The sequence below is a fragment of the Macaca mulatta genome, chromosome 12 (genome assembly GCF_049350105.2).
Source record: "Macaca mulatta isolate MMU2019108-1 chromosome 12, T2T-MMU8v2.0, whole genome shotgun sequence".
In the NCBI taxonomy this organism is placed as follows: domain Eukaryota; kingdom Metazoa; phylum Chordata; class Mammalia; order Primates; family Cercopithecidae; genus Macaca; species Macaca mulatta.
This window is the reverse complement of record NC_133417.1, coordinates 96,088,076-96,111,911: the sequence shown is the minus strand read 5'-3', so window position 1 is coordinate 96,111,911 and position 23,836 is coordinate 96,088,076. Positions and strand designations below refer to the sequence as shown.

The 23,836-nt window shown below is 38.3% G+C and overlaps 1 protein-coding gene across 3 annotated transcripts in view; it reads left to right on the top strand.

Moving 5' to 3' along the window:
- STAT4 (signal transducer and activator of transcription 4) overlaps nt 1–23,836 on the top strand; it is a 125,928-nt gene that overhangs the window by 86,008 nt on the left and 16,084 nt on the right. For 2 of the 3 annotated variants that reach the window (XM_015110589.3, XM_015110591.3), the window contains 9 exons: nt 168–246; nt 3,443–3,528; nt 5,003–5,154; nt 7,065–7,223; nt 8,160–8,252; nt 11,204–11,263; nt 11,752–11,769; nt 11,860–11,953; nt 15,342–15,386. In XM_015110589.3, coding sequence (XP_014966075.3) covers nt 168–246; nt 3,443–3,528; nt 5,003–5,154; nt 7,065–7,223; nt 8,160–8,252; nt 11,204–11,263; nt 11,752–11,769; nt 11,860–11,953; nt 15,342–15,386 — 786 coding nt within the window. The remainder of the gene's footprint in view (nt 1–167; nt 247–3,442; nt 3,529–5,002; nt 5,155–7,064; nt 7,224–8,159; nt 8,253–11,203; nt 11,264–11,751; nt 11,770–11,859; nt 11,954–15,341; nt 15,387–23,836) is intronic. The other variant, XM_077957328.1, reaches the window with a different exon arrangement.

Below are 23,836 nucleotides of genomic sequence, written 5' to 3'. Positions count from 1 at the left end.
ATCCAACTTTCATATGAATTAGCTCTTTAGAAGCGTGGGTTCATTATGGTTTTTGGTTGCTGTTGGAGACTGGAAGCACCAAGCAGTTTTTTAAAATACTTATGATGTTGTTTGATTGACGTGCTTAATTGTAACAGCAGAGTGAGTATGTTTTCTTTTGTGAAAAGATGACAGAACAAGATACTAAATACTTAGAAGACCTGCAAGACGAATTTGACTACAGGTATAAAACAATTCAGACAATGGGTAAGTTTTTGTTTTTTCTGTAATTATGCCTAGAGACAAAAAGGCATCTTGAGTAGAGTTTTTTCACTGACAGAGTTGAAAAATTTGATCTACTTCCTTAGATGAGCCGAGGGAAATACAGGGAGTATTTTCTTGTTTTGCTGCTGCTTTCTCTCTGCATATAAATATGTGTGTGTGTGAGTGTTTAAGTGTGTGTGTGTATGTGTATCCATGCATATCCAACTAATTCCAAGTAAATTACCAATCAATGCAACATAAATTTCACACTGCATGAGGAATTACCCCTACTTCAGCATAGGTCTCTAAAAGATAAAAACCTTCTCCTATAGAATTAAAATATAATTATCACAGAAACAAAAGTAATAATAATTGCCTAACATGATCAGAAAATTACAAGTAGTATTTTAATAATATAATTTTCTAAGATTATAAAATAGAAATGTGTTTCACAGAAGAAAGCATAAAATATAGGCAAAAGCATTAAAAAAATCTGATGAAATCTCACTATCCACAGATAAATACTGTCAGAATATATTTCCTTCCAGCGTTTTCTCTGTATGTTCACATACATACACATCTATGTATTTATTTTCAAAAAATGAAATCATATTGTATATAATTTTGTGTACTGCATTTAACATTTTAAGTATTTTATCGTGTCAAAAAGTCTCCAAAAACATAATTTTAATAATTGCATAAATGTCAAAATGTAAGGTCACTGCAATTTATTTTACTATTTTTTCTGTGGTTTAACACTGAAATTGTTTACAACTAGGTGTTTTCTTAAAATGAAGGGGAAGAGAATATTTACAAGACCTAAGATTTACAAATAATAATAGAAAAATAGTTTAAAGTATGTTGCAATTAATGGAACAATTGGCAAGATTCTAGGTCTAGTTTAGTTGATGGAATTGTGCTGATGCTAATTTACTTGTTTTGATCATTGTGCTTACTATGTTTATGTAAGAGAATAGAAGAAACTAGGTGAAGGATATATGACAACTCTGTGCTATTTGTGCAACTTTTTTGTAGCTCTAAAATTATTTCAAAATAATTCAAAAAAATAAATCAGAAAGAAACTTTCCATTTACAGAATCATCTTTGACTATTAAAATGTTGGCCTAAAATGTATCTTGAAGGAAATATGAATGATTGTGGTCAAGCATAACTTTTCATACGTGAAGATGAGGTGTTTTGGGTTCTTCTCCTGATATGCTTAAGATGCCTTGACTTCCAGGAAATATTATTCAAAATGTTCACAATTATTTGTACATACAACTTTTCCATTCAGAAGAAATGGCACAAACCTGGGTTTCATTATCAAAGGGGGAGTTCATGACCCTAAAAGGGTTTAGAACAACTATAAATGTAATCAAGTGATGGTCATTGAAGGCAGCCTTATTCCAAATTTTATATGCAAACTACTAATTTTAAAAATTAGGTTATTTTGAACTTAATTTATTATGATTTGAGTCACTTTTTCAGTGCTTCATGTACATTATGAATTAAAATTATTATTTTTATCACCTAAATCCACAAATATTTATTTTGTTTGTCCCATCCTGTTATAAGTGAAAAGAAAAATACAAGGGAAACAAGTTATTATATCCTTGGTGAAGGTGGGAAAGGTTAGCTAAAGAAGTTTTCAGTTGCCAAAATGCTACATAAGCAAGATTTTGCTATGTATGGGATCTAGGAGTTAGTAAATTTGTGAATCATTACAACCAGAAATGAGTTCCTAGAGATTCGTCCTGTTTTGTAGAGAAATTTGCCCCAGTGTTGTTCTGGGACCTCTTTTTCACAATTACACAAGTCAAATCAGCATTCTCAGTCCCCATTTTTCATGAACATGAATGGTTGGTATAAACAGTCATTTGCCATTGTAGGAGCAAAAAGGGAACCTTCCCCCTTCACCCTCTGAAGGTTCATTGAATATGCACTAATAAAATGTAGATCAATAGGAGAAAAAGGCATGCAAATTAATTTAACATGCACAGCATGGGAGAATAGCAGGAGAATGGTTACCCAGTAATCCAGTGGGGTACAGATGTTGATATGCCCTTCTTCATAAGGGAAAGGGAGGTTGGAAATGTAGAAGCAAATGATTTTTAAAGTTAATGAATGGATCCAATGCTCAGACAGTGGTTAGTAAATAATACTCTTGAAGAATTGACTGGAACCTGAGAACAAACAATAGTTTGGGACAAAGTTTGAGCTCTAGGTGTGGTGTTTAATTTTCAGACTTTTCCTCTGTTTTATGAATTTTAAGTTTATCTGATTAATGAAATTTCAGGGAAGGGATCGAAGGCAATTGTGTTCCTCTTAGGGGTCCATTTTCTAGGTAGATCAGGGAGCTTCCGAGCACTTCATGTGTGCTGTGGAGAGACAGAGGATTGAGAGAGACCTTGAGGCTGCTGCTTTCGTTCCATTATTTTGGGGTGTCATTTTCTGAGCCCCATCACTATGTCAATAAAGTTTAATGTTCAAATTAAATAATATAATGTTTATTTATTGTATGTATCCCCATGTAAAAAAGGATAAATCTTTTTTTTCAGTCAGATATTTTTCTAAGTTACAACTCTGGCCCACTGCTAGTTTTACAATGAAGCTAGAGCATTTTGGGGAAAAAAAGAAAAAAAAGTGGGAGAAAGTAAATAACTTAGTCTTTTATTAGTTCATGAGACTAGGTAGATAAGACTGTAACTCTATGAGGCAGTTTCTCATAAAACCTGCATATGAAGCAGAGCAGGGAGGGGTAGGTGAAGGCAACAGAGAGTCAAATATGATTTAATCAGGGGCACAAAGGGTAATCCCCGCCTTCCTTACTTTTACCAAATAACCAAGTATATAATGTGGAGGTATCCAGTAAGGAATCCATTACAGCAACTTTATCTCCTCTGTCCACCACCACCAAAACAAAACAAAACAAAACCGGACACCAAGTGCAGAATGGTCTTTCCTGAAGGTCTGTAAAATAAAGAGGTCCTTTTTTTCATGCTTGGATGTAATTCTTTCTGGCAAAATGAGCAGACAGAGACTTCCAAGCTCACCTCTAGTGAACCCAATTAGTCTCTTATCACATAAGTTCTCTGGGGCAGGGCTGTTTTAGGGTGGTGGATTGAGGCTGACTTGACTTTCAGGAATAGAGAGCTTTGACTTGGCGAGGACTCTAAATCTGATCTCTTTACCTTTGCAGATCAGAGTGACAAGAATAGCGCCATGATGAATCAGGAAGTTTTGACACTGCAGGAAATGCTTAACAGCCTCGATTTCAAGAGAAAGGTTAGTGAAAAATGTTAATTTGGGCTTTTGACTATTTTTCTCCTTTTTTCTAAACTTAGACTAACTGAAAAGAATCAAGCTGTCAGATTTATCAGTTCCATTTACTGAATGAAAAAACGGCAAGGTTTCTAGGAACAGTCCCATGCTATTTGCCATGCTTCTCTTCATGAGTTTACAATGCTGGACCTCTTTAGAGACTATTTATCTTGCTTATGTGATACATTTACTATAGCTAACATTAATTTCAGAGTGGAACTTTTACATGATTTTTATTTGTCATTATTTCAGACATGGCTGTTTTAGTTTAAGTACTTAATATGCTGAGATGGGTTCCACTGCACATATATAATTAAAATAGCATTTGATGACTGCTAAAATCTTATTGGAAAAAAAAATATTCTAGTTTCTACTCTGAGAAATGACGTAGTATTAAGCAATTTCCTAGATTTCAAAATAGTTCATTGGCAACTGAACATATTCAATGTAACTTCTTCCAAGGAGAGCAAGAACTTTTTTTCTGGTTTAATTAAATATTTTTAAGGAGGGGAAACATCTCTATTTCACTTTTCTACCTATCTTGAAAAATAAATGCAATTGAAATTTAACCAGTCACTAATAAATCAGTAGTTCATTTCTAAAAGTTCGGCTCAATTTTTTGTGCAGGAATTTGTGTGAGCACAAACAAGTACAACATTTATTTTTACCCTAAATTAATTATAAACTTAGTTATATATCAGATTTTAAGTATGCAAGTAGTTAATTCAAGAAAAAGTTAATGTTTTTATGCATAATAAATCTATGCTATGTATTTTTATGCATGACATTTTATTCTACTTAAGGAATAACATTTTAAAAAGAGAAGGAACATTGACGATAATTCAGTTCATTCAATTGGTTGTATAAATGAGAATATACCAAGTTTCAGCAAAATTAAATACTTTGCTCACATTCATATAGCTTACAATAATGCCAGAACAGAAATTCATATCTTCTACCCCCTAGACCTTTGAAAGTTATAATTCTCCATTATGCCTTCCAAAACCCAGAAATAGTCCTAATAAAAATTAACACAGAAAGGCTCAAATTTTAGTCAGCTCATTTTAATATAAATGGATAACCATCTTTATTTTAAAAATAAATTAAATATATAAATATCCTTTTAATAAGCAACTATACAGTTTTGTGACTACGAGATTCAATATCGTTGCCACAGGAGTTACAAATTCAATATATTTATACTGAAACACATGAAGAGAGTGTTAAACTGTGGCCATTCTTCTTTTCTCATGACATCTTTTATTGTCAATAATTTAATTGTTTGAAAAGGCCTGGCAAATAGAAGCTAGTATTTAGTAAAATATTTGGTCAAAATTTTAACCAAGCCCTTGTCTACCAGGTCAAATAGTTTTGTAAATTGAATTCTAAGTGACTTATTTCTTATGAAACTCTTTTCAGTAGTCCCCTTTGTTTTTAGGAGGCTCTCAGTAAAATGACCCAAATCATCCATGAGACGGACCTGTTAATGAACAACATGCTCATAGAAGAGCTGCAAGACTGGAAGCGGCGGCAGCAAATTGCCTGCATCGGGGGTCCACTCCACAACGGGCTCGACCAGCTTCAGAACTGGTAAAACGAATTGACTGCAGTTTCTAGTGAAAACCACAGGAAATACAAAACTTCAGTGTCACTCAGCCAGAGAATGCAGGTTTAGACTGCAACATCAGTTCATTCAGCTTATTGATGGCTTATTAGCACCTGAGAAATCTACAGTTGAAAACGAGTAGTATAAGTATTCTTAGTTTTCATTCTCATGGGGAAATCAAAGAAAGCATCTATGGAATGCTGAATTTTCACATGCAAGATATCAATCTTAAAAGACTCAAATAAATTTTGAAACCGGCAATATACTTTCTTTAAGGACAGAATAAAGAAGTACTAGTTTCAAAATCTTGAAAATAGATATCTCAACTTTTAAATGTTAGTTTTGTGTTTTCAACATAGTGATTTCTTTTGTCAAAGATGTTGGTCAAGGATAGAAAATTTCAGTTAGGAGGAATAATTTCAAGAGATCCATTGTACCTTATGGTGACTGCAGTTAATAACAATTTATTGTATACTTGAAAATTACTAAGAAAGTAGATTTTAAGAGCTCTTACCACAGAAAAGTAAGTATGTGAGGTAATAATGCATGTTATTCAGCTTGATGTAACTATTCAACAATGTTTACATACATCAAATATATACAATACCACAAATACCACAAATATATACAATTTTTATGTGTCAGTTTTTAAAAGTCACAAATGGTTAATACAACCCGGCATTCTGGATCTATGTACGCACACATGCAATGAAATGTAGATAACTACCCTTTGCACTAGAAGATTAAAATGATCATAGGGTTTTCCATGTCATAAATGCAAAATAAAACTATTTGACTGAAGGAACAATTGGAAAATATGAAAAAGAAAGAAACTGTTCAGTTAAAATCTAAAATTGGTTCCCAAGAGAACAAGTCAATACAATGGAATATGTAGTAACTGGGGACCCCCTCACTAAAAGCTCTGCCCTGCCAGGCCTACTTGTCAAGAAATGTAAGGAGTTTGACTCATTTTAAAACATTGATTTTCCTTGGGAAGACACTTTGATTCTCCAAGTCACTGTACTCTGTTGTGAAAACAACAATAAAGGGAGCAATAAAGATCTTAACCGATAATGGAGCTCATACCAAAAATCAGCAGGGATTCAACCACTCTTGCCATAGTCTTATATGTGGAATACTGTAAGTAGAAAGAGTTGCTGTATGGCGAGGTGGACTTTCCAAGTCTGATAAGATGTTCTGTCTCCTGTAGTTGGAAGTCCCTTCCGTGTCTATTTCAATCTTACTCTTTACCAGGCTTCTGGCCCCCACCGCCACCTCCATTTCTGAGGTGAGATCACTGCGTAATGAATAAAATTCCAAGCAGTTATCAGGGGCAAGCATTTCTAAATATACCTTACTCTAAAGAGAGTCATTGATCACTTTTGGCTAATACTTAGGACTTGTAAAAATATATATTGTGGGGGAAGATCGTTTCATATGTTTTTCATATGGGTTTCATATGTTTCTCTTTCATTATGCTTACATAAGAAAACATTAACCATAGCATGTTTTTTATGGCTTTAAATTTGCTCTTTTTTGCCCTTTAGTGCGTGCCACATTTTTAACATATATATGCTTAATAAGCTTAAACGAAGAACAATTAAAAGGGATTTGGTTCCAGATGTTGATAAAATTTCATAAATAATGACATATATAATTGAAGGTTTAAATGAGAAAACACTGAAAATATTTAACATATGCATATTCAAAAAAAAATGGGTTAGAAAAATAAAAATAAAGAAGTGTCACTAACCTAAATCAAATTAAGTGATTCATTTAATTAATTTAATAATTACTTAATAATTTAACATTTATTAACTATGACCCATTGTTACAATCCTTTTTTATTATTAAATGGAAAAACTATCTTTGATTTTCATTTGCTGTTCAATAGCTTTACACTATTGGCAGAAAGTCTTTTCCAACTCAGAAGGCAATTGGAGAAACTAGAAGAACAATCTACCAAAATGACGTATGAAGGTGATCCCATTCCAGTGCAAAGAATTCACATGCTAGAGAGAGTCACCTTCTTGATCTACAACCTTTTCAAGAAGTAAGTAAAGTGCTATCAGTGGCATCCTGCATTCTGTGAAGTAAGAACACCCTGCCTAAGGTTTTGGCGTTTAGGTGGAAGAGTGGCAGGGAAGTATTCAACAATAAGCCTCAGGGAGAAGTGAATAGAACCCCAGAAAGTTTCAGAAACCACATTTCTACTCTTCACTATTTATTCATCAACACTTCTCTCACCAACTGGCTCAGTTTTCCACAAGCTAAGTCATGTCACTCACCTACAGCTCAGTTTTCACATTTTAGAAAAAGTTTCAAGGGTTTTTTCTTATGTGCATATGAAACAAAGGATGGAGGACTTTTTCATGTTTATAAGCTAATCTAAACAAAAAATACTAACATGTACCAGAAATCCTAATATTTAGTCCAAAAAAAAGTCATGAAATTTATTTTTGGCCAGGCATCGTGGCTCACCCTGTAATCCCAGCACCTTGGGAGGCTGAGGCAAGGGGTTGCTTGAGCTCAGGAGTTGTAGACCAGCCTGGAAAACATAAAAAGACACCTGTCTCTCCAAAAAATAAAAAAACTTATCCAGGCATGGTGGCACATGCCTATAGTCCTAGATACTCAAGAGGCCAAGGCAGGAGGATCACTTGCGCCCAGGAAGTTGAGGCTGCAGTGAGCTTTGATCGTGCCACCACACTTCAGCCCAGGCAACAGAGGGAGACCCTTCTCAAAAGAAAAAAAATTACTAAATGGACTGGGGCTTTTATTCATGGCTCAATTATAACAAGATTCATTTACTACTGTTAAATGATTTATAAAAAGTCATTGTAAAGATCTGAGTTTAATTGGGGGTTTGACTATCTTCTAAGTGTAAAAAATTTGGACTTTGAGTGGATAGCATCCTGTTCCTCTGTGGTTTTCAGTCTCAATATTTTCAATGTTTTCAAATGACGCGCTTTATTTCCTTTTCATCTAGCTCATTTGTGGTTGAGCGACAGCCATGTATGCCAACCCACCCTCAGAGGCCGTTGGTACTTAAAACCCTGATTCAGTTCACTGTAAAACTAAGGTAGGCAAAACATCTATGATTTCGTGTGTTTGTGGAGCTAAAGTCTCTGGATAATCATGGCCAATTTCTCTCATTGTGGCTTGCATTCAGCTGTTCTTTATTGAACCATCTGCTGTGTGCCCAGCTCTGAGCTTTGGGAAATACCCACAGAAATGTGAAGATGAGAGCCCTGCTTGTCAAGAGCATGACAGTGCAGAGGAGGACGTGAAAGTATGGAATCATAAAATCAGGCACAATTAAATTAATTGCTGAAAAGGTTGACTTGAGAAAAGACTGGAGAGATTGGGAGAGGGGAGGAGGGTTGTAGGAGAATGGGAATACAGAAGTAATGGCTTCCTAGGTCTGTCTGGTAATCGTGGGGAGCAGGGGGAGACAGAATTGAGAGGACAGATTGGGGACAGATTCTGGAAGGCTTTGAATATCCTATCCAGGAAACATAGTGGCACATTCATCTCCTGAGATTACCCAGTAACTGGCTTATTGGACTTTCCGCAAAAACTCGCAATACCGCAGTTTTCCATATATCCCTACTGTGTACCTAATTTAAAGACATAACTTTTGTGTTACTGTTGCTTTCTCTGTGAATTTGATCCTTTCTATTAGCATGAGCAATCAAAACTTATAGTTTTCCCTAATGATGCTGAGAACAATGAGTTTGACTTCTTACTTTCAAAGATTCTCATCATGCCTGAAACTCCAAGAACTAAAGCTTTAAATGCCTAATCACTAGGTCACCTCTGGAAAGCTGAAACCACAGACTAACGGGGTCAAGAGGTGGCGATGCCATGGTACAGAGCAGTTTAGGGTTCTATGATAGGGTTGCTGATCACATATCACTATTAGAACTCCATTTTTCAAGAGAAGGCATTTGTCTTCAGTTTGCATTTTTAAGACACCATTAACATTCTTAATCAGTTTCTTTGTGTGAATTTTGCACCAAGATTTAAGAACTGAAAACAAAAGGCTGAGGCTAGGTTCCTTTTTTAAATTGCACTCTTGGCCAGGTATGGTGGCTCATGCCTATAATCCCAGCACTTTAGGAGGCTGAGGATGGCAGATCACCTGAGGTCAGGAGTTCAAGACCAGCCTGGCCAACATGGCAATACCCCATCTCTACTAAAAATAGAACAATTAGCTGAGCATGTTGGCACATGCCTGTAATCCCAGCTACTTGGGAGGCTGAGGCACAAGAATCGCTTGAACCCAGGAGGCAGAGGTTGCAGTGAGCCGAGATTGTACATTGTACCATTGCACTCCAGCCTGGACAACAACAGCGAGACTCCATCTCAAAAAATAAAATAGAATAATAAAGTAAAATTTTAAAATAGGCATTCTTATCAAAAGTTGTTCCTTCCTCATTCCCACATCTCTATATAACTCAGAGGAGAGTGAACTAGGATGGAGAAGTGGTGGACATTCTACTTTTCCTTGAGACACTCCTATAGATGATATAGTAAGTCTAAGATGCTCTCTGGGACAAAAGGGGAGATGAGTAGGGATTGCCTAGCAAAAAATTCTAACTCTGAATCAGCACCGCATGCATGTTGTGTAAACTGATTGCCAGAGGCATAGAACATTAGCCCCTGGTTGTAGGCTCTGTCTTCCTCTTGTACCTGGTAGGTCCCCCTCCTCCTCCTCTGCACCCTATTCCCCACCGTCTTGATAGGTGATCCTTTACTCAAGGTTTTCCTAAAACCCCTCTTTGCCATACCGTTGCATCCTCCTGTTTCAAAGGGAAAAATGACCTTGAAGGGGAAGAATGACTCCATGGGACTTGTCAGCATCTTGCAGTAAATCAGATCCTTCCTGAAGTAGTATAGAAAGGAAGGTGGAGAGGAAAAACATCTGGCTTTATTTTATGTGACTATGCCCCCTTCTCACCATTCACTACCAATCACTGCATACTCAACATACTCCAAACCCTAAACCAATCTTGTGCCTCATACAGGACTTTTAAAGAGCCTTTGCAACATTCTACCCACCCTTTTGTTTGGGCTGCCCATGAGCTATGATTTCATTTCTCTAATGCCAGTGAGTTGCTTGTCACCATATTCTCTATATTCCATTTGTGTGCCTGGACTCCCTCCTTTTACATAGAGCCACGTCCACTTTTCTCCCTTCTGCAGTCTCTGCTACATCAGTTCTCTGGTACCTAAGGGTATACTGGGTAAATATTAGGAGCTCAATGCATGCTGAGTGAATGAGCAAAGTTTAGGATGAGGGCATGAGTAAATGAATGAATATGTGAGGGATCGAATGACTATCTCTGAAACTGCACTGAACCCACAGGTAGGTTACATCACAGGACAGAAATCTGAGGAGCTGGAGAAAGCAAAAGAATAAAGGATGGGCTGACACCAGAAGGAATTAAAGGAATTTTTACACTGAACTTCAATTACTTGTTCATTTGAAGTTTGGGTTTTTTATGAACATTTTTGCTGTTACTTAAATATAGTGTTTTGAAAGATTTCAAATGTATTTGAGTTGTGATTTTCCATATTTTACTAGAGTTCTGTCTCAGTATGTTCACCATAAAACACTTATCATTAAAGCTTACAAAGTTGGGTTTTTTTTTTTTTGTAATATGAGGATAAAATGAAGCCATACAACAATTTTTTATATCTATACATCTAACCTACATTTGGGCTTTAACCAAAATATATAGCTTTTTTCTGACCTCGCCAATGTATTATCCAGCAAACATCAACTGAAGCAATATGGAAACAGTTCCAAGTGTTTGTCAATAATGCTATTAAGTGACTGATGTCAACATTAGTAACATGGCAAACTAAAAAGGCATTGTACATTTTTAAAACACAAACTGTAGATTATGTAAGGTTTATTTATATGCATATTTCATAAGTATATTTGAATGTTTAAATATAAAAAAGGGTTTTTAAACACTTTTGATTTTTATCTTTGATTTTTTTTTTATTGATGTCTCTTTCCAGGCTATTAATAAAATTGCCAGAACTAAACTATCAGGTAAAGGTTAAAGCATCAATTGACAAGTAAGTTTTCTAATTTCATTTTGAATTGTAATTCAAAATGTAAGACTTTTAAAAATGAATGGCCCTTATTTTATAGAATAATTTTGAACTTTTAAATGTACTTCTCTAACATTATATAATGAATGTACTTCAAATATTTGACTTTGAAGTTCAAACATTTAACAAAACTCAATGGTTATCTTAAATTTAAAATTTTACTATAAAAACTTGAAATCAATTTTATATACTATCCTTTAAAGTATCGTAGAGACCAGGTGCAGTGGCTCACGCCTGTAATCCCAGCTACTCAGGAGGCTGAGGCAGGAGAATCGCTTGAACCCAGGGGGCTGAGGTTGTAGTGAGCCAAGGTTGTACCACTGCACTCCAGCCTAGGCGACAGAGCAAGACTCTGTCTCAAAATAAATAAATAAATAAATAAAATAAAGTATAGAAAGTTATTCCTAGATCTATTAAATAGCTTATTTTAAAGAATTTTCTTGGTTTTACAGGAATGTTTCCACTCTAAGGTAAGACATTTACTTTGTGGAATCTTTCTTGCTGCTCTTGTAAATATATTTTACCTGAGACCATGTAAATAGCTAAGATTTCCTCTCTAGCAACCGAAGATTTGTACTTTGTGGAACTAATGTCAAAGCCATGTCTGTTGAAGAATCTTCCAATGGGAGTCTCTCGGTAGAATTTCGACATTTGGTAAGTTTGGCAGTAAAGTTACACAGGTTTTTTTCCCGAAAATCAGAGACCTCTTTACTAATAGGCCTTATAATTCAGTATATTTTGTGCTTAAACATTTCTTATTTGAAATTAGGAACTGGCCGGGCACGGTGGCGCATGCCTGTAATCCCAGCATTTTGGGAGGCCAAGGCGAGCGGATCACGAGGTCAGGAGTTCTAACCAGCCTGGCCCACAGAGCGAAACCCTGTCTCTATTAAAAATACAAAGTTAGCCAGGCGTGGTGGTAGGCACCTGTAATCCCAGCTACTCTGGAGGTTGAGGCAGGAGAATCGCTTCAACTCGGGAGACGGAGGTTGCAGTGAGCTGAGATCGTGCCATTGCACTCCAGCCCAGGCGACAGTGCAAGACTCTGTCTCAAAAAAAGAAAAAAAGAAAAGAAATTAGGAACCATATTGAGAAATAAAACATGCCATCAGTGAAGAATTAAAATGGTAGAAAGAGCACTGAACCTTAACTTAGAAGGTCTGAGTTCTAAACATTGAAGACAGAGTACCTAAGTATACATAGTAGTTGGTCAGTAGATTTTGCTGATAAGGACAGAGATAATCTGTCTTAAAATAGAGAGGTGTTACACAATGGAATATTATTCAGCCATTGAAAGAATGAAATTGTGTCATATGCAGCAACATGGATGGAACTGGAGGTCATTATGAAATAAGTCAGGCACGGAAAGATAAATATTGCATGTTCTCAGTCATGTGGGAACTAAAAAAGTAGATCTCTTGGAGGCAGACAGTTGGATGGTGGTTACCAGAGGCTAGGAAAGGAAGCAGGGCGGAAGAATAAGAGAAAGATGGTTAATGGATACAAAGATACAGTTAGAAGGAATAAATTATGATTTTTAATAGTGTAGAAGGGGCTGGGCACGGTGGCTCACGCCCCTGTAATCCCAGCACTGTGGGAGGCTGAGGCGGGCGGATCACCTGTGGTCAGGAGTTCGAGACCAGCATGGCCAACATGGTGAAACCCCGTCTCAACTAAAAATACAAATATTAGCCCAGCGTGGTGGCAACCGCCTGTAATCCCAGCTACTCAGGAGGCTGAGGCAGGAGAATCACTTGAACCCAGGAGGCGGAGTTTGCAATGACCTGAGATTGCGCCACTGCATTCCAGCCTGTATGACAGAGCAAGACTCAGTCTCCAAAAAAAAAAATAATAATATAGAAGGGAACAATAATTTATTGTATATTTTCAAATAGCAGGAAGAGAAGAATTGTAATGGCCCTACCACAAAGAAAAGATAAATTAGGTTATAGATATCCCAATTACCCTGATTTGATCATTACATACTGTATACATGTATCAAAATATCATGTGTACCACAAAAATGTATACAATTATGATATACAAATACAAAAGTACAAAGGCACACACACATACATGCAATAATGGATAGGCATTCCTGGTTTCATTTTTACATCTCTAATGACCACGTCTGGCTAAAAGCGCTTTCATTTTAGGAGGCTAGCTTGGGGAAATAGGATGTTCCCGGGTATAGCAGCTGTACACAGTTCACCTTGGCATGTCTAGAAAGCTCTGACCCAGCCTCATCCTGTTGCTTCTTGCTCTTACCACTTCCTCTTGACCTAGAGTTATCTTTCTGCCTTCTTTCTGATTCTTTGCATAGTTCTTAGATCCCCAAAGACCTATTTTTCTCGCCAGAAACCATGTTCCTCCTTCTGCTTATTAACATTTAGCAATTGCCTCACTGAATGTCTGGGCACCACCGAATATGCCTCAAAAAGTCTACTTTCTCAAAGACAAAATGTAGGTTAACAGAAAGATATCTGCATATAGAAATTTATTCTGATTTCTGTTTTTGTTTTTGTTTGGTTTTTAGTATTGAGGAGTATGTTTTTTTTTTTTTAAATTGAATCCTTCCTGTGTGAACCGCCAAGTAAATAAAATGTAATAAAGAATAATGTATTATAGACACCCTTGTAACTAGCACTCTTTTTTGTTAGGCTCAAGTCCTACCCTCCAGGAACTTTCAACAAGGGGCCAGGTTTAGTAATAAGTAAAGTAGGAAGAGCCCTTAACTTAGAAACGTCTGTCTCCCAAAAAAGTCACATGGAAAAGGAAGGACAAGAAACACACCAAAAATCAGGTCTTTATTTCAGCGGGTACAATATATAAAATAACAAAACCTCAGTTTTTACGGTGCTCTTTTGCTCTTGCAGAGCATTTTCACATTGGTTATCTTATGCATAATAACTTTAATTGCTTTTTAATACAAAAATAAATATAGAAAATAAAAATTGGCCGGGCGCTTTGGCTCACACCGAGGCAGGTGGATCACAAGGTCAGGAGATTGAGACCATCCTGGCTAACACAGTGAAACCCCGTCTCTACCAAAAATACAGAAAATTGGCCTAGCGCGGTGACTTACGCCTGTGATCCCAGCACTTTGGGAGGCTGAGGTGGGCGGATCACGAGGTCAGGAGACTGAAACCATCCTGGCTAACACGGTGAAACCCCGTCTCTACTAAAAATACAAAAAAAAAAAAAAATTAGCCGGGCGCGGTTGTGGGCGCCTGTAGTCCCAGCTACTTGGGAGACTGAGGCAGGAGAATGGCATGAACCCGGGAGGCAGAGCTTGCAGTGAGCCGAGATTGCACCACTGCACTCCAGCCTGGATGATAGTGAGAGACTCCCTCTCAAAAGAAAAAAAAAACAAAATCAAAATTTAAAAAATTGTCACCTATAACTCCACCACCTTGCAATGCTATTAACATCTTCAGTTTTACAATTTCATTATTTTTTCTAAAATATTTATATGTATGTATTTTTTAAGTGGGATCAAATAATACACACTACATAATTTGTTTTCTGCCTCTTTTTTTCATTCAGTAATCTGTATCAATGCACATTTATTTTGTGTCAGTAAGTCTTCTTCCCCTGTAATGTCATTTAATAGCTTACTATGCTATATGGTACACACTGCCCTATAGTTTATTTTTCTAGTCTTCTCCGTTAGACTTGGTTTCTCAGGGATTGGGAGTCATCACCTACAGCTTAGCTAAAATGATGCTTTCCAGGTGCAAAGGAGTACTGTATGGATTCTGCAAGTTCCCAGCATGATTTCATTTTTTCAAAATGTTGGCTGAAAGCTAAAGTCTTATTGATATGCCAACTCAAGTTTCTAAAGTGGCATCCCATGGGGTGAGACAGGAAGCTCTTCTCTGTCAAATCTGGGCAGTTGTGTCAGGTTTCAATGAGTTTGAAAATACGTTGCTGTTCTAGAAGTCAAAATGTGGCCAAGAAAATGACTGCAACAGGTATGACCAACTTAATATGTAGCTGATAATGCTTTTTCATCTAAATATTGTTGTTTTCTTTTACAAAGCAACCAAAGGAAATGAAGTCCAGTGCTGGAGGTAAAGGAAATGAGGTAGGAAATGTTTTCTCCTACAGAATTTTTCTGGGAATAGATCTTATAATATCTTATTTTTACAAAGCTTTTAAACTGCTTGACTTCATATAAAATCAAATTCATGTTTTTCTGATTATAGATGTAAAACTTGATAATTGCAGACAATATGAGGAAGTTTTTTAAAAAGAGAAAATAAAAATAACATATAATAACACCCTCCAAAGAAAATAACTATTAACATCTGAGTATACATCATTCTAGTCTTTTATTTATGTATATATTAATTCTAGTCTTTTATTTATGTATATATTACTTTAAAAATATATGATACTCATTGCTTCATAGCCTGCTTTTTTTCACATAGCAAAGTATCTTTTTTTATTTTTATTTTTATTTTTATTTATTTTTTTTTTTTGAGAAGGGTCTTACTTGTTGCCCAGGCTGGAGTGCAGTGGTGAGATCTTAGTTCACTGCAGCCTCTGCCTCTCAGGCTCAAGTGAACCTCCTACCTCAGCCTTGCGAGTAGCTGGGACTATAGGCGTGTGCCAACATACCTGGCTAGTTTTTGTATTTTTTGTAGAGACAGAGTCCCACCATGTTTCCCAGGCTAGTCTTGAACCCCTTGGCTCAAGTGATCCACCCACCTTAGCCTCCCAAAGTGCTGGGATTGTAGGCGTAAGCCACCGTGCCCAGCCTGGAGAACAGTTTTCCATAATTTTGAATACTCTTGGAGAACATGATTTAAATTGCTTACATTACATTACATTTTATAGGTATGCCATAGTTTCTTTAGTCAGTCCATTATTTAAAAATATCTTTGTCATTCTTCATTTTCATTCACTCATTTTCTCACATATGTGAAGTCAGGCTGAAAAATTATGATATGTGGGGCAAAAGACAACCCTATTATTTTGAGATACCAATTACCTCGCTCTCTAATGTTTGCATTTCACTAGACAAATTGAATGAAAGAACAAACTGATGCAGTCTGAGTACTCACATTTGAGTTAGTTGACGATAGAGTGGTCAAATCATGAACGGGACATGACCTTGGAGAACATCTATTGAGTTGACCTCAAAACTAAGGCATAAGTCAATGACCTATATATTTGGAACTAGAAAACCTGGGTTTGAGTACCTGCTCTGCCAGGGCCTGAAAATGTGATGTCTGGCAAATGATCTGATGAAGAAATAGTGCATTTTTTTTCCTCTAAGAGATCAGGATAGTCATGCTCAACAGCCCTGCTCAGAGGTGCTGCAGGTGTCAAACCACCTACGTGATGCGATTTTGAAGCAGTGAGGTTTATTTCTGAGGTGGTTCATATGGATCCAAGCTCTTGGTTTTATAATCACAGCTCCTATGAAAAAGATCTTTGAATTGTTTGGAGGAAAAGCACTTTATAAATCCAGTATCCAATGATATCCAATTTATCACACCCCACAAAACCATAAAGATCCGTCACAAAAGATTAATGCCCTACCATTTTGCCCTCCAAGAATTCTTCATTCTCTTAATTGTGTCTTAAAGATCATTTGCCAAACATCATAGCCTCAGTGAAGACAAGCTCAGTCTTCCAGGGTAGAATTGCTGTTCAGGGCAGAGCTCCCTAAGCAGGTCTCTGCAGTCAAAGAAATCACAAGAGCAGAGATTTTGGGTTTAAGGAGCTTCTAGTAAAACAAATGAGTGAGAGACATTCTTCCCGGCTTATAGAAACCCATAAAGGTTTTCTAAACTTCCTAGTTAAGCATTGGCACACTTTAAATGAAAGCTCATTTCACACATCTCCTTGGAATTCTGGCCAGAGTTGCAACATTTCATTCAACTTGACATCCCTGAGTATTATTTATGAATCTGAACAGACTAAGCATCATTATCCTGAACTTTTCTTAAGTAAAGCAAATCGAATAAATCCAAATACCTCAACTCTTGTAGTATACTGTGATCTTTATGAATGTAAAATGAAAATCTTCCCTTGAATTTCCCTAGAGACAGAAATCTAAGTAAATCATCTTCCACTGTAGAAAAACCAACCACTGTCTTGTTAACACTGTCTAGTTATATTGCCTTCAATTTATTTCCTCTTATTTTCTGATGAATAGCAAAATCATACAGTCATATCAGAATGATTTTGTTTCTTCCCTTTTTTTTCAGGTTTGCTGAATCGGGTTAATTTTATTTTAAGCTATTCTTTGAGCTCCACCTGTTGGTAGAATTTTAGTATGACTCCTAGGTACATTTAAAACAAGCCACGGATTGAACCGTTATCTTATGTGCGGCATTAACTGTTGACTAGTCACAAAATACATGAAGGAAGATAAGCCGGGAATCGGGGGCTTGGCCATTCAGTAAGGATGATCACGCGAAGGTTAGGAAAGAGTGAGGAAAGAATGGGCAATAAAGTGAAGTTCATAAAGTCATGAGGCCAGGGATGGTGGTCACAAATTTCAGGAAAACAGGAAGCTAGGATATCGTAACCTCGTTTTCAAGTTTCAAAAAGTTGCTATTGCTTATCTGTGAGCACCTGTAGCAGGAGTTCACCGCCTGCTAAGAATGTCTTCAACAATCCTGGTGTGGCATTTACTATATACTGGACACTAAGAGCTTCACTAATACTGATTTCTGTAACTCTTACAATAAGATTGTGAAGTAGGTACTATTAGCTTCAAACTTATTTCAGTTATGGAAACTGAGGCACAGAGTAGTCACACAGCTTACTCAAGATTGTGGGGGCAGTTGATGGCAGGGCCAAGATAAAACCGTGGCAGTCTGATCCCGTGTCCCTGCTCCTGGCCCCTCTGCTATGCTGCCTGTGGGTCGCAAAACCTTCCCTGGGAGAGGTGAGCTGGTTGGCACTCCTCCTGCCCCGTCACCTCACCCTATCTATCTCACAGAGTGTCTGCACCTCACCCACCTGCTCAGAAATCATGGCTGTCTCACACCATAATTTAAAATAATGCTTCCTCAGAAAATGTTGTTGACCTCTCTCGTCTACTGTGTCTCCTTTTGCACTTGTGTCGTGCCTCGGTGGGATAGTGGAGATAGCAGTGTTGGTTTCTGCCTCTTCGGGCAATCTGAGCTTGCACAAGCCACTTAACCTCTCTAACTCCCAGTTTCCTTTTCTACAAAACGGTGCTAATGTTAACCTACACTTCTAAGGGTTGTTATGAGGCCTGAATGAGCTGTGTGTGAGTCAGTGGTAGTGGGCTGTGTAGATGTTGGTGATGGCATTTACAGATTAGCCTCCTCTGGAGAGAGCAGGTGTCTACACAGATGGGAAAACTGGGCTCTAAAACGTGGTACCTGACTTCAGACAACTGCCGATATTTCTCCTTCTCTGCTCACCTGCCAAGTGCTCTGCTGGAGATGTGGTCCCTTTCAGGAGACTCTGGGCACTTCCCTCTTCCACGTCCAGGTCCCTGAAACCTCACGTCACCATTTGTGTATGCCCCTTTATGGGATTTCATGTCTGGGACTCCTGCTACCACTCCAATGCCCTTCACCTCCATCACACACACACACACACACACACACACACACACACAATTTTGGGTCCCTCCATTCTAGTTTTGTGGTCGTAAGAGTTTGTATCAGATAGTTATTAAATGATTGACAACGGACAAAGATGTCATCAATTATAGTTTCCCTAAGTTGCCATTCCAAACCTCCCTAGAATTGCAGCAGCCTGTGACTGTTTGAGATTACCCAAGAAAAGCTGACCTGTCAGGACGCACAGGGGCTCCTGGCTTTAGGATTGGGTGAAAGGAGGAAGTTGTACAAGACCCATTCTCTTCGAAAACCCAAAGATGCCAAAGAGGTACCTCAGGAACCCCATTCACCCTTGGGGTTGGGGAAATGTGGCACTCTGGCTCCCTCACACCTGTTTCTATCAAGGCAGCTTTATTTTATGGATTTACAGATGGAAACTCTGGTGGGAAGTTTGCTTTCAAGAATATGTACCAAGGTCAAAAAAAAAAATTTGGACTCATTGGACTAGACAATCTCTGAAGTTCCTTTGACTAAGATTCTTTAATCCTCAGAAATGCAACATAGGGTAGGAGCTTTAGATTTTTCAAAATGAATTTAATTTTAAGAATTTGCTTTGGAATTTCACAACATTGCTTGAGGAATCTGTAGACACGCTATCATAAAATCAACTTCAGCAATCACTGCCTTTCCCTCAACTATGTTCTCTCCTGGGAAGAGTCAACGTGAATAAACGATTTCATCACCTAGAAAGTGGCCAGACTTTGAGGCCATCAGTCTGTCCCTGTAAAATAAACATTCACAGGAAGCAGCCTTTCCCTGGAGGTCCTTATCTAGCCGGGAGCCAGCTAGAGAGTGATTATTGAAATGTGAAAACTGTTTGACTAGAGAAGCTGGAATTGCACTCTCTCCAGTTTGCTCTTTGTCAGTGGGCTTTAACCGATAAATGACAGTTTTAGCCACAGACTGAGGTGTTAGGTAATTTTGTTTATGTGGTGGAAAGTCATGAAGCACAATGAAGCTATTAGTAAAGCCTGGGTGACTTGAGTTTCATTTAACAAAATAGCCAAACAGATGTTCTTTCAAGGTTCAGTGTTCTCAAACACAGACACGCTACTCACACACCAGCTAGCCCAGGCATTTGCATAGCAAGTTGATTTCTCACTGAACTAATTTGAAGAGTTGCAACACTTTTTTGAGGGAGAAATTGTACAAAAATATTACTAAAACCTTAGACTTTGTAGAATGCAGCAGAGGGCTTTATGAGCTAAGCAGTGTTGTCATTTTACATTCCTGTCTTCTGATTCTGTGATTCTGTGATTAAAAGCTATCTCTTATGTGACTGGACCACTGTTTCCCTCTCTTCTCATTGTTTCCCATGATCTAACCCAGTGTCTAGCACATAATAGGTGCTCAATAAATATTCACTAAATGAAAGGGTTATTTTAATTGTTTCTATTCCACATAGTTTTCCATAGGGGGCATTACAACAAATTATGGAGTGTTAAGAGATAAGCAAGAAATTTGGATGAAAATCACCGTTTATCCCAGTCATATTTTTCTTAGCAGAGTTTTCTGTCAAGTTAAAAGCTATTATCATTTGTTGGCCGGGCGTGTTGGCTCATGCCTGTAATTCCAGCACTTTGGGAGGCCGAGGCAGGCGGATCACAAGGTCAGAAGATCGAGACCATCCTGGCTAACAGGTTGAATCCCGTCTCTACTAAAAAATACAAAAAATTAGTCGGGTGTGGTGGTGGGCGCCTGTAGTCCCAGCTACTTGGGAGGCTGAGGCAGGAGAATGGCGTGAACTCAGGAGGCGGAGCTTGCAGTGAGCTGAAATCGCGCCACTGCACTCCAGCCTGAGTGACAGAGCAAGACTCCGTCTCAAAACAAAAAACAAAAAAAACTATTACAATTTATTAATATATTCTAGGTTTCCAAGGTATATTATTAGACACTAAGCAGAAGAAACAGAGAAGAATATGGTGACATCTAGACCTACCTTTCATTGTACTTTTTTTTTCCAAGTGGAGCCCTGGTTAAGTGGGTTGTCCAGTTTTCTAGTTTCTTAGCGGATTTTCCAATGGGTATTTTTCTTTAGAAGTACAATACAGTCAATCCAGCTATTATATTCAGTGCCATATAATGTAATATACCATATAATGTAAATATCAATATGGATATTTTGTATCTGTAATCATCTTGGATGATTAGGATGGCTTTGATACAAACATTAATGGTGCATCTTTTTTTTTTTTTTTTTTTTTTTTTTTTGAGATGGAGTTTCTCACTCTTGTTGCCCAGGCTGGAGTGCAGTGGCGCGATCTCGGCTCACTGCAACCTCCTCCTCCAAGGTTCAAGCAATTCTCCTGTGTCAGCCGCCTGAGTAGCTGGGATTACAAGCACACGCCACCATGCCCAGCTAATTGTTTGCATTTTTTTTTAGTAGAGACGGTGTTTCACCATGTTGGCCAGGCTGGTCTTGAACTGCTGACCTCAGATCATCTGCCCACCTTGACCTCCCAAAGTGCTGGGATTACAGGCATGAGCCACCGCGCCAGGCCCTAATGCATCTTATATATGATGTTTTTCCATTCTGTGAGGAATGGAACCTGCGAATGAGAGACTGAATAGTGTCTCTAGCTTAGACTACACTGATGAAATAATGAAGATTATGACAGTCATGCAAGCTGTGAAAATTAATAATACTTTCTTTGGTCACAGCGTCTTTCCTCCAGTCTTGCATATAGTATGTCAGCTTCCTTGCTGGATTTTGTTCTAAATGTGCCTCACGATTCCATCAGGGATTTAAAGTAAACATTAGAAACTGCTTCGAATTACTGAGAAAATAATCACCCTCTCACCACCCACATTTCAGTTCAGTAGAGTACTGTATAAAGCGTAAAGACTGTTTCCAAAGCTAATGGACGACACTGAGTGTCATTGCTCTGTCTGTGGAATCCTGGTTTCTCACACTTTTAAGACCCTGATATTTGGTGGTGAACACACAGGTTCCATAACTCAAAGAGCTAAGGAAACTATCCGTACTGAATGATCATATGTATATTTATTCATAGAAATTAAACTATATAGGCCAGGCGTGGTGGCTCATGCCTGTAATCCCAGCATTTTGGGAGGCTGAAATGGGCAGATCACTTGAGCTCAGTAGTTCAAGACCAGCCTGGCCAATATGGTGAAACCCTGTCCCTACTAAAAATACAAAAAATAGCTGGGCATAATGGCATATGCCTGTAGTCCCAGCTACTCAGGAGGCTGAGGCAGGAGAATCGCTTGAACCTGGGAGGTGGAGGTTGCAGTGAGCCAAGTTCATGCCACTGCACTCTAGCCTGGGTGACAGAGCGAAACTCTGTCTCAAAAAGAAAAAGAGAAATTAAACTATAGAGGCTGGAATGTGAGAGCAATGGGACCTGTAAGAGGAAAACACTAAACTTTTTTCTACTCTTACTTTCCATGCCTCCCTTCTGGTCACCTAAATGTGTGTGGGAGTTTCTCTCCACTAACAACCAGTTCTCCAGCAGACGCAAACTGGGTGTCCTACAATTTAACCCAATTCTAACACTCTTTACCTTGACCCACAGGCTAAGGGCTTAGTCCCACAAGACTGCCCCCGATTCAGATGCCCATCGCAAGTCCCAGGTTGTGATCTGCACTTCTGACCAGCCAGCAATAAATTGAGGGTTCCCACAATTCCCTCCTCAGGTTCAATGAGTTTGCTAAAGCAGTTCACAAAACTCGGGAACATTTTACTTATATTTACTGGTTTACTATCAAGGATATTACACAGAATACAGATGAACAGCCAAATGGAAGAGATGCACAGGGCAAGGCATGGAGAAGGGGTGTGGAGCTCCCATGCCCTGTCCAGGTGTGCCACCCTCCTAGCACCTCCATGTCTTCAGCAACCTAGAAGCTTCCCAAAATCTGTTCTTTGAGGTTTCTATGGAAGCTTCATTACATACAGTTCATCACAAAGTTGATCGCCATTGCCATTGTGGATGAATTCAACTCTCAATCCCTCTCCCCTTCCCAGAGGTCAGGGAGTGGGGTAGAAGTTTCAACTCTCTAATCACATGATTGGTTCCCCTAGCAACCAAGCCTCATCCTGAGGCTATTTAGAAGCCCACCAAGAGACACTTCATTAGAATAGAAAATGCCAGAAAATTCACCCAGAAAATTCCAGAAATTTAGGAGCTCTGTGTCAGACAATCCTATCACTAAGGAAATTACAAAGATCTTAGGAACCTGTGTCAGGAACCAGGGTCAAAGACCAAATTTTTAGAACAGAAGACTCACCTAACATCTCCATCTAGAAAGGTCTTAGGAGCTCTGTCTCAGTAACCAGGTGCAGGGACCAAATATAGATTTCTTATTATATCACAATATCATAGCACCTCAGCTCCAAAAGTTTTCCTTCAGTCATCCTCCAGCTGCAGTCCTCCCTACAAAGAAAGTCTTCTGTGGGTTTAAGCAATGTGCTCACCCAGAATCCAGGACGCCAGAATTCCCAGCCCAGAAGACCTGAAGCCCCCACTTCCAGGGCCTGTTTAGGCCTCTCCAGGTCTACTCTCCCAAGCACAGATGACACCATCAGTGCAAACATGTCTAGACACTGGAGAGACCTAGAGGTCACACTGGTCATACAAGGCCCTTCACAGAGGTAGAAGCAAAGGGGACAGGCAATGGCCCAAGATGGCTGTGCTATCTTTACCCATGCCACCATGTTCCAGTAAGACTTTGAGGAGCTAAAACCCGGCCAATTAGGTTATGTGAAGGGTATGTCAAGGCAGGAGGCTAGACCATATGTTAACAGTTTGTTAACTTGATTGATAATGGTTAAATATTTATACATACAGTATTGGATCCCTGTGCACTTGCCTGAGGCCTCTCAAATGTTCTGCACCATTGAACTCAGAGATAATGTGAAAGGCACCCATTAGTGAACAGGAAGTGGAAGTTGTAGATT